Raw genomic sequence first — 17,372 nt, 5'->3', positions numbered from 1 at the left:
TAAAAAAATCCAAATTCTCTTAATCAGCTCTGTTCTCTTGAGATAAAGAAATAAACTCTCTAGTCCATAAGTAATTATATTTTTAAGCTTTAATTCATTCATTCCCATTCCCAAGTTAATTTTTCATTATTTCTCGTTCATTATTATACTTTTGACAAACACAAATAACATGTTCTACTGATTCCTCTACTCCACAATGCTCACATAATCCTGTTGGATGTTTATTTATTATTTTTAAGGTTTTATTCAGCATAGTATGTCCAACCCTTAATCTTGTTAAAATATTTTCCTCTTTGGTGCTTCTTTTAGTAATCCTCACTACTCCTGCTTCTCGTTGTATTTCATAAAGATGACGTCCTGTATTTACTGTATCCCAATTATGTTGCCACTCTTTCATGGTATATGCTTTAATTGCTTTTGCTTCATATTTACTAAATGAAATATTCATGACCTCCTCATTTTCCAAAGCCTGTTTTGCTAAAATATCAACCTTTTCATTATGTTTTATCCCTCTATGAGCCGGTATCCACATAAATATTATCATGATGTTCATATTTTTAAATCTATACAGAATTTCATATATCTCATTTACTATATCCTGTCGACTGTGAGATGTGAATGATTTCAATGACTTTAATGCCGAACATGAATCTGTACAAAGTAAAACCTTTTTGATTAGTCTCTTCTATCCACTGTAATGCTCTGATCACATCTAACGTCATAAACAATACTTCCATAGTCTAACACTGATCTTATCAGTGCTATATAAATATGTTTCATTGCAACTCTACTCGCTCCCCATTCTGATCCTCTTAGACATCTCATCACATTTAAAATCTTTTTACACTTAGAGTCAATCTTTTCAATATGTTCATTCCATGTTAATTTTGCATCAAACCACACACTCAGAAACTTAAAAACTTTAACTTGTTCAATAGTTTGTCCATAATTCTTTATTTCTGTATACTTTGTGTACGGCGGACTGGGGACGTGCTGATTTTTCCACTTGATAAACTGATTGCAGTTTGATCACGATTTCTATTGTGCCGTGCGAGGCTGAGAAAAACCTCATTGTTTCACAAATGAAGATGGAATTTCACAGACTGAAAAGAATTCATAAAAAAAAAAAAAAAAAAAAAAAAAAAAAAAAAAACAAAAACGTGTAAAGTCTTTCATAACGTAAACATTAATGTGCACGTGAGAAATCACACAGATAAAGATCTATTCTATTTCATTCCGGAGTTTAAATAATATTGCTTCTTCCTAACGTTTCAAGATCTGCTAGCTAGAATACCTTGACATTTCTTTGAATGGGCAACTTCCATGCACTGTATACCGCGACGCATTGCCTGTTATCCGCCAGTAGAGGCGCTCGAGCAACCGAAGCAATGACACACATCTGAGTCTAGGAGAAGAAGAGAAGTGGGCGAGGGAAGGGGACATAAACATGAGAAGTGGAACACAGCCGTTCACAGACTGTGAGTACATTCATTTGATCATTTATTAGGAGAAATCTAAATCCAAACGGCTATTCGGTCCGTGTAGTTTTGATAATGTCATTAACCTGTTTGGAATGGAATAACGAGAAATGAAAAGACAGCTCGTTTATTCGTTTTTTTATATTTTTTTTTAGAAAACATAAAATTAGATTTTGGTTTGATCTCTCATTTTTCGTTTGTGATTTACAAATCGGTTTATGGGTTCAAACTGATTGGTCAATCCGCTCCGCCTTAATACGGCCTTTTAATTCTGTCAGGCAGCAGAACAGTACGAGTGCAGCACTATTAAAATAATGTCTGAAACCACCACTCAACTACGCATAATATTCGAACATAAACATCAGCCAGAGTTGAATTGTTTCTAAACAACGAGAGTTTAAATGCTGGGGAATATTCCCATCTTCCCACAGGAGAAGAAGCAGCAAGCAGGAGGAATTACTCCAGGAGAAACTACTGACATACTATTGTAAAGATGGAGATTAAGGAAGAACCCTGCAGAATAAAAGATGAAGATACAGAGGAACAAATAGGTTGGTGTTTTCCTTCATTCTCTTTAATGACTGATGAGGAACATTAAGATGAAAACTCACATTTCCTTTTGAGTCCCAGGGATAGACTTTTTTCTTCTGTAGAGGACATTATATTTTAGTCAATTTCTCTGAGATCATAAATGTCACAGTTTTAAATCTGTTTTTAATCTCGTAAAGAGCACATTTAGGGCTTTTCAGAGATATTGGAGGTTTCCACAATATTGGAGGTTTCACATTGACAAATTCCTCTCGGTCTTTAAAAATGACTGACATTGATTGAATGATCAAATTTAGCACTTTTATGGAAATATTATAATGCTTTGTAATTATAATTTAAATCTGAGTAATTTTCTAATTGTTTGTCGTAAATAAACATCTCAGGAAAACATTATGGGGTTTCAAATCAGAATATGACAGTTAGGAAACGGCATTGATTTTATACATGTTCTCTAGGGCTGCACGATTAATTGCGATTTGGCATAGTGCGATTATGAAATCACAAAGGCTGCTACTTAAATGTTTAATTAAGTAAATAAATAAATGCACAGCGTGTTAGTGAAGAGCATCACCGTAATCAGTAAATGCTGCTCCATCTCTAAAAGCACTGTGAGGTTGAGTCGCTTATAACATGCATTTGAAAAAGCAACATGTGTCAAACAACGCGAGTGATTCAGTGGTGAGTCTTCTCTCTTTCTCCCTCTCTCACAATGCGCTTTTAACATCACCACATTGCATCTGCACAAGACAAGTGTCAAGCGCGCTGCCTCTCACGTTTCGGGAGACGGGACGGTTGACATAATTGTCATGGACAATTGGAACAATTCTGACAAAACGGAGTTATTTTTAACGGATAATAGCTCTTTAACGGTCAAAAACTCACACAATTATGCCAAAATTCCAGTCTTGACGAGTATCCTCGTATCCTCGCAAAAAATAGCGTTAGTAATGTGCGCATATATGCGGGTGAACAGCGCACTCTGCTTATTACACGCACAGGGACGCGCAGCAGCAGCAGCAGCACACAAACATGCCAAATATTAAAAACGGCTTGTCCCGTAAATGGTCTGATTGCACTTTAACTTCGCGCACGAGCAGATCCGTTTGTTCTCTGGAGACACGTTCAGTCTTTCCACTTGTAAATTCCGCCATGTAGGCTAAATAGCGAATTCGCCATGGCGCGTGCGCAACTGGCTTTTAAAGGGAATGGGAGATGAAACTTTGGCTGGTTTATTGCACATTATGCCCAAAACACACCCATTACCCATTTATAGAATAGGGACAACCCTTTTAGACTATGCACCGAACACGCAAACCATTTCTCCCATCATTAAACTAGCAATTCTCCCATCGTTAAACTAGCAAAAGTGGATTCGGCCATATGCTTAAAATAGGACCCCTAGTGTTAGACCTACCCAAAATCTCTATTTCATGTGTATCTCTTTATTCTAATATATTTATTTGTGCTACTTTTAAAATTAATTCAAAGATTGAAATCAAGCTTCCTTGTGTTGTGTAATCTCTTAAGCAACAAAATTACCCCATTGTTAAAACACAAATACAATGATTGAGCAAACATTTTGTGGATATATATATACATTTGTTTTGAAAAAAAAAAAAAATCCCATTTTAAATTGCAGATCGCAATTTTACCCTGAAAAACGCAATTCGATTTTTTTTCCCCCCAAATTGTGCATGTCTTCTTTAGAGACACCAGGACTTGCAGCATGTTTATCAGGCATTTTGGGGGGAAACTACAAGTCAATAAGGAAAGAATCATATTTCAGCATTCCTATGAAATTTGAGGGATTCAAATGAAAATGTTACCAAGTTATTTCTCGCATTATTACACTTCTTTTTTCATTACATGTTGCCACAAGAACACGTTACAATTCAAACTACATTGTGTATAATGGGACTACCCATTTATGGCGATTTTACTCTCATATTGCATAAAGTAAAATAGTATATCAAATAATTCTGTTATATCTTTCATACCATAGTCAAGAATCATCTTTATACAAAGTTTGGTTAAAAATAGCCTGAAACCTAAAAATGTATTGGTAAAAAAGAACATATAAATGTTTTGCATATGCATGTCTTTTTATCATGCCATTTTATTTTCTTGGTGTCGTCTACATATTTTTTTTTTTTCACACACACAAAAAAAAAAAACCTCCATTGGTTTCTTATGTTCCAAACAATGTAATGACAAACTAAATTCACAAAAAAATGGTTCTCATGAAGATACAAAAATACATCTAAAACTAGATACTAGTAGACTCAATAGTAAACTAGATTTGTGCTAAATAAAGAATTAACTTTATTTCTTTGTTTTTCTTTTGCCTTCTTAAATTGCATTTGGGCAATTTAATATGTTGATTTTTAGACCCGATGGAAGTGAATGAAGACAAACTGCATAATTTCACAAATGAAGAGGGAAAACCGAAATATAAAAATGAAGACAAACAACAACTGTTTCAAAAACCTCATCATTTCAAAAATGAAGATGAACACACATTTGCTTCAAAGACTGAAGATAATTTCACACAAAAACAAGCTGGAAAATCTGGAGACAAAGGATCTTTCACCTGCTCTGAGTGTGGAAAGAGTTCCTTATATAAATCACACCTTAAGATACACATGAGAATTCACACTGGAGAAAAACCGTTCTTCTGTTTTGAGTGTGGAAAGAGTTTCATAGATAAATCAGCCCTTAACCGGCACATGAGATCTCACACCGGAGAAAAACCGTTCTCATGCACTCAGTGTGGAAAGAGTTTCGGACATAAAGGACACCTAAATGATCACATGAAAATTCACACTGGAGAAAAACCGTTCTCCTGTTCTGAGTGTGGAAAGAGTTTCAGTCGCAAAGAGGACGTAAATGTGCATATGAGAATTCACACTGGAGAAAATCTGTTCAGCTGCTCTGAGTGTGGAAAGACTTTCATTCGGAAAGGACACCTTAATGTGCACATGAGATCTCATACTGGAGAGAAGCCTTATACATGCTCTCAGTGTGGAAAGAGTTTTGGTTACAAAAGCGTTCTTAAAGATCATATTCTCTTTCACTCTGGAGTGAAGCCGTTCAGCTGTGATCAGTGTGATAAAACATTTGTTTTGGCATCAGGCTTAAAAATACACCTTAAAGTTCATACTGCTGTAAAGACTCACGTTTGTTCTTTTTGTGGAAAGAGTTTTACACGACTGCAAAATTTAAAAGAGCATGAGAGTATTCATACTGGTGTGAGACCATATGTGTGCTTTGACTGTGGGAAGACCTTCACTATATCAAGTAACTTAAAATCACACCAGAGAGTTCATACTGGAGAGAAACCGTACAAGTGCTCACACTGTGAAAAGAGTTTCACTCGTTCAGACTCCTTGAAAGCTCATGAGACTGCTCATACTGGAGAGAAACCACACAAGTGCTCACACTGTGGAAAAAGTTTCGCTCGGTCAGATTCCTTGAAAGTTCATGAGAGAGTTCATACTGGAGAGAAGCCGTACAAGTGCTCTTCTTGTGGGAAGAGTTTTACCCGAGTATCTCATCTACTGTCTCATTGCCGGAGTTGTCTAATTCAGTTTTTCCCAACCACTGTGATGTGATAGGTTGTCAGGTGTGCCAATAATCAAATTCCAAAAAATAAGTTAAATTAAATGCTACAAATGAGAATGTGTCATCGCTATATAGGGCCGAAACCTTGTAACTCTATATTCAGTGTTGTGCCTGAACGCGTTCATTGAACGATAGTTCATGAACTCGTTCATATTTTGGGCGAACGTGAACTGAACGTACTCTATTACTGCCTGATGAACGTTACTGTGAACTCGTTCATTCTGGTGTCTGTGAACGGCACGCTCTCTCAGTTTAACTTCGTTCATAAGGGTGCAAGATTTCTATAGAAATGTATTTGTCCCGTTCGGAACCTCTGTTGTCCCGTTTATTGACGCTGATCTAACCACTGATGTATGACTGAATCTGAACAGCGGCACTTGATCACGACACCGGTCATCATCCAATCACAGTCCACACTCGCGCACATCAGACCATACGAATAACAAACTCTAAATTGAGAATTAATTATTATTTTGGGACAAATCATTGTTTGATTTGTGCACAGAATCCTCCGCTGTCTGGTCGCTTCGATCCGGACTCGCGCTACCGGCAAATCCCTTTCACTGTCCGACTGGGTTTTGATTTCGGCAAATCAGTTTTGACGAATTCAAACAACGTGATTATTGTGAGTCCAACATACATCCAGCCACGCAAGAAAGCATGAAATCGTCCTGAGGGAATAATATACTGATGTGATTTGCTGGCCAAGAAACATTTCTGATTATTATTAATAAAAAAATAATAATAAAAAAAATCAGGATTCTTTGATGAATAAAAGGTTCAAAGTAAATTTATCCGAAATAAAAAAAAAACGTAACATTATAAATGTACTTGCTGAATAAAAGTAGGCTATTCATTTCTTTAATTTCTTTAAAAGTAGTGTATAATTACAAAAGCTAATAATTATAAATGCTATTATTTTGAACTATGGTTTGTGTGTAATATGACTTTAATCAAAACAAATGTGTTGTCTGAAAACCTTTTAAACGCATACGAACCTGAAATGACATATAGGCCTACTGTGTTATGTTGGCCTAGCCTATAGCCTACAAATATTTTGAGTGTCCCTCATTTTCCTGTAAAGAACCATGCACGATTGTCCCGCATTTGTTTAAAAAAAAAAGTTTTTTTAGTTGGCAACCCTACCCTCAATGCTATGTAAACCCTGGTTGGATAAGGATTTTAAAATTGGATATGAAGATGAAATCTGACGCATAGTTTCAGTGTTAAAACTGATAACATAATTTCTGTCTGTGGTTTTATATGGGCTGTGGCAATAATTTTGAAAAATAATAGCTCGCAGCAACATATGGAAAAAAAGAACTGAACTAGTTCATTTTTTGGAACTGTGAACTTTAGTTCAAAATTTTGAAGTTTGAACTATGAACTGAACTAGTTCATTTTAAAATTTGTGAACTGAACTTTGAACTAGTTCATGTAGAAAGTGAACTTTCCCAACACTGTCTATATTTCATTATATAACACTATATTTCACTATATTATCATTTTTGTTTGATAAATGTTATTGGTAATCCTTTACGTCTGTATGTGGGTTTTACAAATATTTAACCAATAAAAAGCATTTAAAAGAGGTTGTGAGGGATATATGTACCTCGTAACTCCATTGGCTCCATTGAACTGTCAGTCAAGCCTCATAACTCCACCCTGCCTTCATTTAGAATGAAGTGCCATGCACAGGAGATCTCTGCTTGTTTGCAATGCAAGGGTAAGGAACAGATAAAGAACTGATGTTTAAGTACAGCGTTTTTCTTTTCTCAAGAAACACTATGGGGCCTTTGCACCGGATAGTTCTAGGAACTAGGGCTGGGCGATGTGGCTGAAAACTGTATCACGATATAAGTGTTTCATATCGGTCGATATCGATAATTACTGATATTTTTTATGACCTATTTAAAATAAGGACCAGGAGACAAATATATTACATTTAAAAAATATATATTTTAAACTTAAAGGTATAGTGGAGGATTTTCCCGAATTTTAGAAAAGAACCGACCTCTCCACTTTTTGAAAAAATGCACATGCGCAACACTCTACCTGCTCCCGAGAGGGAACGCCTATTAAACGTGTGCACGAGAGATGGCTAGCATCGCTAATCATAGCTTACATTAACTTTTACTAGCAGTGATTTTAAATGGATTTCTCCAAATAGCATGCCAAACTTTACCTGTCGAGTAGAAACTTTGCGACTGATGCATCAGTGGGAAGCCCAACCTGTGCTTTTAGCGCACGCCAGCGTGTGAAATATTCTCCCAAAAACACTCTGGTCTTGTTTCTTTCTTCAGAGGCCTTTCTCTTCTTGTCATACAATTCATAGACACTTTTTCTCTTGCGACCCTCAGACATTTAAAAAAAACACGGTGAGAACGCCAAGCTTCAATGAATAGCTGAAACCGTAGCTCACCACACATTTACACCTGAAAGTGCGCATGCGCAGAAAGCGAAAACTAGGGACGAGCACGTACGACGGCCTGTAACATATCACCAAAATGATTGACAATTAGGAGGACCAATAATCTTGATGATCCACCCGGAAAAAGAAAATCCTCCACTATACCTTTAACCTTCCTCTGATTATAATCCCCTCAGTTATAAAGGCAGAAATGTCGACACAACCATGGAAAACACTCAAAAATTAAAATGTAAGTATAAGTCTAAAATCACAATGAACACTTAACAATTATCTCTTAACATTAAGGTGCAAAATTAAAGAATATGTAAGAAATGCGTGTAATAAAATAGTGCAAAGTGTTAAATATAAACATAGAGAAACCGACGACGGTCTTGCATAATTTCCAGACGACATTGGTCTGACTACAGTCAGAATACAATCCAAAAAACTGGCATACTGGATAGCTGACTCTTCCTGTTTTATCAACAATCGCTGCGGCACTCATTTTCCACTTATCACTCCACGCCGGTTCTGTTACTGAAGAATTAAACACAAGACAACAATATGGCACAACCATACTGTTACATGACTGGCTGTTAGCGTGTCACCCCCTACGTTGCTAGGTTACTAGAGAGTGAGTGCCTTTGTTCATGCAACCAAACTTGCTTCGCAACCTCTGGTTTCTTCCGACGAAGAAAAAAAAAATTATCGAACGTTTTATCAAACGCATTTTTTATTGATACATATCGTTAGCGTTTTATTGCCCAGCCCTACTAGGAACTTACCACCAGGTTCTGGTTGCATTCGCACCGCCAGTAGGAACTCTGAAGTGACGTAAGCCGCGCTTGTTGTTGTGACTTATTTTGACGGCGTGGCGGAGCTTTATTTTTATGGCGCTGAGAACGCCAGAGAATGAGCACACAGTGCTCGCATTCTCCATGTTCATTAGTTTATGATCTGTCTAACAGTCCTGTCTAATACGATATTCAATAGAACTGTTATACATAGAAAGTAGACAGTGATGAAAAGTTATTCGAGTTAGCCTTGTGGTTGATGTCCAGTGTCACCAGCTGAGCAGAAATACATAATCATGCGCCCAAAACCGCGCACTTCCGCCAATAGTTCTAGGAACTATGAAAAGGTTCCTCCTGTGCGAAAGACCCTAATGTTCATAAAGGCTAAAAAAATTTTTTTTTTTATTTGAAGAACGGAGAATATTTTTAGTCTTTGCCATGTAGTTGAAGTAAAATATATTGTTTTAAATATCCTGTGCATAGCACTTCATCTATGTAAAATGAGATTTGATCATGATATTTCAACAAGAAGAGCACCCATATAGTTGCAATAAACTATATCCTGGGTTACAATCACCTAGCTTTAGGTGAAGCAACATTATAAAAGGGGAGGCCACACATGGAGTTACGTTTTGTTACGTCCCTTTTGGTCTGTTTCTGTGTTTTATTCTGTTTTGGGAGGTGTTTGGGGTTTTTTTTATCCAGGAAGAAGACCGGACTGGTTCCTGCAGTCTGATTGGTGCCACGCCCTGATTGATCAGCTGACTCCTGGTCATTTATAAAAGCCTCCTTCGTTACTTCTTTCATTAGCCTTGTGCTCACTCGCTACACTTGCCTTGCCTGACTTTGCTAGTTAGTTTTCAGAGTGTATTAGTAAGATTGTTGAGTGTTTATTTTGTGGTGTTCATTTGAAAGTGTTTTTGAGAAATAAGTGGTTTGTTTGTTTCTTGTAAACTGCCATACTTGTGATAATGACTACCGCCTGTTTAACGACCTAGATTCCAGATTACCCCTGCACTGATTTGTTTGCTCTTATACCTGTATATTGTGTATAGTAATTTTGGAGGTACGGAGACCAATGCCACTTTTTGTTTGATCTTTATTGCCTGCTCTGGGTTAGGGAGTTGGGTAAGCAATTGTATTTTTGTTTATTATTTTGGGCTCTGTTGGCTTCTGATGCAAAATCCCCAATTGTAATATAAACCTGTTAAATCCTATAAACATTGTTTCATTCGCTTTTCAATAAAAATAAACCTTATCTGGTTTTTTTCATTTTTTATGTTAGGCCTTTGACCTAGACAAGGTGTAACAGAAACGTACAAATGAATATTTCATTAGAAATAAATTAAAATAATAATACAAAAAGTAATTCAAGACAAAGACAAGAAAAACAATCCAGGAGAAGAGGAAAAGACGAACGGCACCAAGGTCCAACTCAGACTAGTCTTCAGGACGCCCACATGCAGCTCAACGGCTAACCCGTCTAGCCGTGTCTGATGTAATTCTTCCATATGACTTTATCCAAACACTCCCCAAGAATAATTTTTAATCAAATTATTACTTACCAAATAATCAAACTCATCCAATTATCTCTCACCTAACTGTTTTACCAAATAGGCCTACCAAAGAATTGAATGAGCCTTTCTCAGTTTGATCCCGGACGAGCTCCCATAATGTTACGACCACCTAGGTGAAACAACATTACAAAAGATGTGTTGTTAACATGGAAATCACGTAACTAATGACAAATGAGGCCTCAGTTTGGTTCCGGATAAAGGGAGTTCGAAACTTGCGCCACCTTGTGGGTTTTTTCAGTATTAGTAGAAGCAGTAGTAGAACTAGTGTCAGAGAGTTAGAGAGTTGTGTCATAGTCGTTATTGTGTCATATAGGGCTGTATATTATTACATTATATAAGGTTAGATGAGTTATAGTATATTTTTATTATTAATTATATTAGCTATATTACAGGGTTGTTATATTAATTAGATAACATTAGTTGGATTGCTTTGGATGTTTGGATTTGGACTGGACTGCTTGTTGATTTGGATTGCCCTTTTGGATTTGTTTGCTTTTTGTGAGCTCTTCTGTTTTCCTGGTAATGGAGCCATCAAAAAAAAAAGGAGAAATTCTACCCTGGCTCGACTTTGCCCTGACTGACCCTGTCTGGGAGTATTTTGAAATGGTTGCTCACAATAAGGTACGTATGTGTATTTTTTTTTTCAACTGTCTTGATATAATATTAATCCTCACTATATGGCTGTATAATATTTCATTTCTATTATTTCATGTCTCAAGGTGAAATGCTGGCTGTGCCTAAAGATGCGGACATACAGCAATAACACCTCCTCTATGGTCAGGCATTATCGGTCAGGCACACTACTAACAATCCACACACTAATCAAATTAATAGAAAATTAAACTTTTATTTACATATTTAAACAATGTGTTAGGCTCCTACAATACACCAACATTTTATCTTGTTATAGATTCCAAAAAAAGCAATGGTGAATGAGGCTATAAGCCTTACCTCTGACATGTGGACATCCCTAAACATTGATGCCTACCTAGCAATAACTTGCCATTTTATAGATGACAATGACAAGATCTGCACTATTTTATTAGGTGTAGAGCATTTCCCTAAGAGCCATACTGCTGAGAACTTGGCTGCTGGACATATCAAGCTCATTAAGGAATGGGGCATAAAGGATATAGTTATGTGCCTGGTAACTGATGCTGCAGCCAATATGATAGTATGTGTACAATCATTAAATATTATACATTCGATATGCATTGCACATGCACTAAACCTTATTGTGAGGAAATCTAAGGAGGACATTAGTAGCTTCAACGAAATTCAATCCAAATGTACGAAACTTGTTTATCTATTTCCGAACCAGCACTATGGCAAAAGAGAGACTGGCCCAAGAACAGGAGCAGATGAGGAGACCAGTTCTGAAATTAATAATTGAAGTGGACAATCACTGGAAATGCACTTACGTCTCTATCAGCTGAGAGAGCCAGTGGGGGCAGCCCTGGCCTGTCTAAGGACTGACATCACCCCTCCTACAGCCCTGGAGTATGAGGTAGTCCATGATGCGTTACATGTTCTTGCCCCTTTCCGCCAGGCTACAGTAGAGCTTTCTGGGGAGAAAAGGGTGTCTCCCTCCAAAGTGGTGCCTTTGATGAAGATGGTAACGAGGTAAGCTGTAATGACGAAGCTAGAAGGCCTCAAGTCCAATTTAACAAGGTTGGATCACAACCTTGTCCGGAGGGTCAGGTAAAACGCAGTACATTTAGAATCATTAAGTGTGGGGGGTCCATAAAGGGGGTCGCACACCGGACGAGAAGCGCAGCGCCACGTCTTTTGAAAATTCAAACACTTTATTCTCTATGAGAGTACACACACCAGCGGCGGTGCCATTCGGCTCTGTCCGCGGCGCCCAGACACAGAAATTACCGCGACACAGAGCACCATTTACATCGTTTTATATTAAATTTACATTATATTTGTCTCAAATCATCGTAAATGACAGACTTCACCCTGTGCTGCAATCAGTGTTGTGCCTGAACGCGTTCATTGAACGATAGTTCATGAACTCGTTCATATTTTGGGCGAACGTGAACTGAACGTACTCTATTACTGCCTGATGAACGTTACTGTGAACTCGTTCATTCTGGTGGCTGTGAACGGCACGCTCTCTCAGTTTAACTTCGTTCATAAGGGTGCAAGATTTCTATAGAAATGTATTTGTCCCGTTCGGAACCTCCGTTGTCTCGTTTATTGACATACAACAGCGGCACTTGATCACGACACACCGGTCATCATCCAATCACAGTCCACACTCATGCGCACCAGACCATACGAATAACAAACTCTAAATTGAGAATTAATTATTATTTTGGGACAAATCATTGTTTGATTTGCGCACAGAATCCTCCGCTGTCTGGTCGCTTTGATCCGGACTCGCGCTACCGGCAAATCCCTTTCACTGTCCGACTGGGTTTTGATTTCGGCAAATCAGTTTTGACGAATTCAAACAACGTGATTATTGTGAGTCCAACATACACCCAGCCATGCAAGAAAGCATGTAATCGTCCTGAGGGAATAATATACTGATGTGATTTGCTGCCCAAGAAACATTTCTGATTATTATAAAAAATAAAAATAAAAAATCTGGATTCTTTGATGAATAAAAGGTTCAAAGTAAATTCATCCGAAATAAAAAAAAACGTAACATTATAAATGTACTTTCTGAATAAAAGTAGGCTATTCATTTCTTTAATTTCTTTAAAAGTAGTGTATAATTACAAAAGCTTTCTATTTCAGATTTAAATGCTATTATTTTGAACTATGGTTTGTGTGTAATATAACTTTAATCAAAACAAATGTGTTGTCTGAAAACCTTTTAAACACATACAAACCTGAAATGACATACAGGCCTACTGTATTATGTTGGCCTAGCCTATAGCCTACAAATATTTTGAGTGTCCCTCATTTTCCTGTAAAGAACCATGCACGATTGTCCCGCATTTGTTTAGTTGGCAACCCTACCCTCAATGCTATGTAAACCCTGGTTGGATAAGGATTTTAAAATTGGATATGAAGATGAAATCTGACACATAGTTTCAGTGTTAAAACTGATAACATAATTGCTGTCTGTAGTTTTATATGGGCTGTGGCAATAATTTTGAAAAATAATAGCTCGCAGCAACATATGGAAAAAAAGAACTGAACTAGTTCATTTTTTGGAACTGTGAACTTTAGTTCAAAATTTTGAAGTTTGAACTATGAGCTGAACTAGTTCATTTTAAAATTTGTGAACTGAACTTTGAACTAGTTCATGTAGAAAGTGAACTTTCCCAACACTGGCTGCAATATACATTTAATTTTACATTCATTTACAGAAATCATCTGCTTGAATGAAAATTGCTGATGTTATCGGATTTTCAGGTGATATTCTCAATTCATTCAGTTAACGGATGCTCTGAGGTAAAGTGTTCAGATCACAGACTCAGCAACTATTGTATTTAATTGTACAGTACAATCATAAAATAGTACAGACATTATCTTAATTTCATAATGTCCTTAAAACATAAGAATATTGCTGGCCATAAACTGAGAAAGTGCACGTCCGCTGTGCGATACCTGCAGTTGTTCTACACACGACGCGGCGCTGAATAATGTGTAGGCATCAACCTTTTTACCCATCTCCGTGTCCATCACCCTGCGGATTATGCCATTTTACAGAGAGTAAATTGCTATTATTTTACTAGTCATGGAATGGGAAACGTGACATTAACCTTTTAACAGGCGGTTTCTGTGTTCATATATTTAATAAAGGGTGATTATTAAGAACTTTGCTGGATGTTTTAACACAGGTTTACAATAAAAAAGTGATACATTGATCATAACGAATCAATTTGTGTCAAAATTGCACATTAGTCACACAGAAATAAAGTGGTTTACCGTTAGGTCTATTTCACAAAAGAAAGAGGACACACTTACTGATTCAGTCACGTCTGTTTCTGTTTATTTGGTAGTTACACGACAGTTACATTACATTTAGAAAGAATGATCATTTCAACAAATATTCCACCAAAAATACAGGAGCTTTAGCACTCTCTCCCAGTAGGCTACAGATAAGCCCCTTTCACACAGAGATTCCGGAAAATACACGGATAAAGTGACCCGGGATTTGACCCGGGTTCGTTTGATTTTGGTCATTCACACTGCCAGTGATTTTCCGGAATCAGAGAGTGCGTTCACACACAACCCGTAAAAATGCCGTAAAGACACGTGACATCGATGTGACTTGTAATCTCAGCAGCGTCTTAAGTTTGCTTATGAGCTGCGATCTCTCTCTCTCTCGAGAAACCACGCCTGTGCATTTGTTTCTCTGATTCGATCATAAACTTGCGCATTACATACCGTTTCACAGCTGGAGAACGAGCCCGGCTTCAGCGTCATCACTACGACACGGCATTGTTACGGCTTTTGTTCACACAGCGCGCGTTCCGGGACTGAACACGGCAATGTTACTAGGTCCCGACCCGGCATCGATCCCGGCTTAAATCCCGGGTCGAGTTTGCGTTCACACAGAAGGCGCTCTGGCAATTTGCCGGCAATTTGCCGGGTTCAAAGCGCTGTGTGAAAGGGGCTATTTTGTCAGTCAGAGAAATAGAGGAAGCTCCTGAAAAAAAAGTTGCTTTATTTTATGATACGGAGCTAAATGGATATCAGACGGTCTGGTATAAAGAGATGAGACGTAGGCTACTGACAGATAAAATATAAAAATGATTGTGATAGCCTTTATGGTTTGTCTGATTTCTTCAAGCGTTCATATTTGATATTTAGCGTAAATATTTCTACCTTATACGGTGATCAGAATCCACATCGGATCACAAACAGAAGGCATTCAAACATGAAAGTGAGTTTTGAAGTAAATTATTTTAAAAGTCTTTAATGCTGATAGAATCATCCGGCGATGGAAACGCGACTGGCCCTGGCATGCACTGGCACGCCCGCTTTTGGCCCGACAGTGGAAACGCGGCTACTGATGAGTTCTGCTGACTTAAACATTCAGTGAAGTAAAGTAAAGTAAAATATAAGTCAGTTGACTTGTACTGTGTGTGGGTTTATATAGCTTATACAGTTATATATAGGCTATGTCTTATAGGTTATATAGGAATTTGTAGAATTAAAGAGATTATATATTCCTTTGTTTTATGTTCATACACTACCGGTAAAAAGTTTGGAAACATTAATATTTTTTATGTTTTTGTAAGAAGTCTCTTATGCTCATCAAGTCTGCATTTATTCATTAATGAATAAAAAGTAAAAAAAAAAAAAAAAAACGATTTATTTAAAATAGAAATATTTTGTAACAATAAAAACTACCGTTTAAAAGTTTGGGGTCAGTATATTCTTTATTCATTATTTTCTTTCTTTCTTTTTAAATAAATAAATACTTTTATTCAGCAAGAATGTATTAAATTGATTCTTTTTTTAAAGACTTACATTGTTAAAAAATATTCATATTTTGAATAAATGCTGTTCTTTATAACTTTTTATTCATCAATGAATCCCGAAAAAGTATACCAGGTAAAAAAATAAAATAAAAAAAAACATTGAAAAAAAATAATTCCAACATTGATAATAAATCAACATATTAGAATGGTTTCTGAAGGATCATGTGACACTGAAGACTGGATTAATTGATCACAGAAATAAATTACATGTATGGGGTGGTTGATTATGATGTAGCCCTCAAACTGTATTCACTTTATAGCCCTTAATTCTGTAATTGTGGACAAATGTGGGCACAGAGGACTCAGATGTGACCCTATTTTTTATTTATTATAAATGTTATATCACTGTCTTCGATAAAATTTTGTCTATCCATTTATGGTGTGTTTTTTTTATTTTGGGGGTATTTTTGAATTTATTTACTTCAAAAAGTACCATATTTTCTATGTAAATTATGCTTATTTTTTTGAGTGTGAGTTTTTGGCATGATGAGAATGTTGTACAGGATCAGCCCTTCATTTGTGTGTATGTTAGATATGCATTGTATTGGATCTATTGATTTATTTTTACAAAAAAACAAGAAGAATGCTCTAAATTACAGTTTTTGCTCTAAATTACATTACTTTCACTTTCACCTTCACTGTCACTGTCACTTTCACTTTCACTTTTTCCCATTCATTTCTATGGGTGCCCATTTTTGACCCAAATACAAGATTAAGGATTTTTTTTTTTTTTACCCACTTAACATTGTAGAATTGAGTCAAAAAAAATTGTGTGTGTTCAGGAGGCAAACTTAGGAAAAGTGGCCAAGTCTTGTACCGCTCAGATCAAGGGAAGTATTTTTTAAAAATAAATCAACATTATTTTGCCCACATTTGTCCAGAATACGGTTTTAGGGTTAACTTTTCTTACTTCATTTAGTGTGTAATGTTGCTGTTTGAGCATAAACAATTTTATGATTCAACCTTTTGATCGATACTGTATATGTTTATATATGTAGCACAGTAGTCCTGTGAGGAACAACATGTTCCTCGACATAGAGAAATTACAATAAAGCATTAAAATCTTTGAATCTCTTCACATTCTTTGTTCAGGCTGCCCCACAGCACCTTGATGGGGCATTAGCCATTGGGGGAGTGTCTTTTGTCTCCCCTGGTGTGAATCACATGCATATTCATGGCCATCAACACTACCATAATACAACAGTGCTGACACAAAAACTGACTTACAAAATTTTAATATTTATATTATTGTTTGTGAATGAGTGGTCAGAATGGTTTTCACACCATTTTGTAGTAAAAATTCTAGACTAAAATATTGATAATTCAAAAGTCTTGTGAACAATTATTCAGGACGCCTATGTGTTTTATGGCCTTACTGCGGTGACAATTTTCCCCCAAAACTTACTAACCACTCATAATCTTTATATTCTACAAAATACAAATATGGACATCCATTTTGCTCACATATTATTGTAGCAGAGTTTGTGCTG

The 17,372-nt window shown here is 36.6% G+C and overlaps 2 protein-coding genes and 2 long non-coding RNA genes across 5 annotated transcripts in view; 2 read left to right on the top strand and 2 right to left on the bottom strand.

The window, feature by feature from the left end:
* The window catches only part of LOC309478232, a 156,937-nt gene that overhangs the window by 46,245 nt on the left and 93,320 nt on the right, over positions 1-17,372 (bottom strand). The gene's annotated exons all lie outside the window — the stretch shown is intronic.
* LOC309478228 overlaps positions 1-17,372 on the bottom strand; it is an 80,318-nt gene that overhangs the window by 5,086 nt on the left and 57,860 nt on the right. The window lies entirely within an intron of this gene.
* Positions 1-17,372, top strand: part of LOC309478109 (uncharacterized protein) — a 127,241-nt gene that overhangs the window by 63,660 nt on the left and 46,209 nt on the right. The window lies entirely within an intron of this gene.
* Positions 1,957-7,240, top strand: LOC309478141 (uncharacterized protein). The gene is made up of 2 exons (XM_082141697.1): positions 1,957-2,029; positions 4,416-7,240. Exons 1-2 carry the CDS (start codon positions 1,972-1,974, stop codon positions 5,636-5,638), a joined length of 1,281 nt encoding a protein of 426 aa, XP_081997823.1. The 5' UTR covers positions 1,957-1,971; the 3' UTR covers positions 5,639-7,240.

The sequence above is a fragment of the Leuciscus leuciscus genome, assembly GCF_965113295.1.
Source record: "Leuciscus leuciscus genome assembly, chromosome: 16".
Lineage (NCBI taxonomy): Eukaryota > Metazoa > Chordata > Actinopteri > Cypriniformes > Leuciscidae > Leuciscus > Leuciscus leuciscus.
The sequence above is the reverse complement of the archived record's forward strand: the minus strand, read 5'-3'. Positions and strand labels throughout refer to the sequence as shown.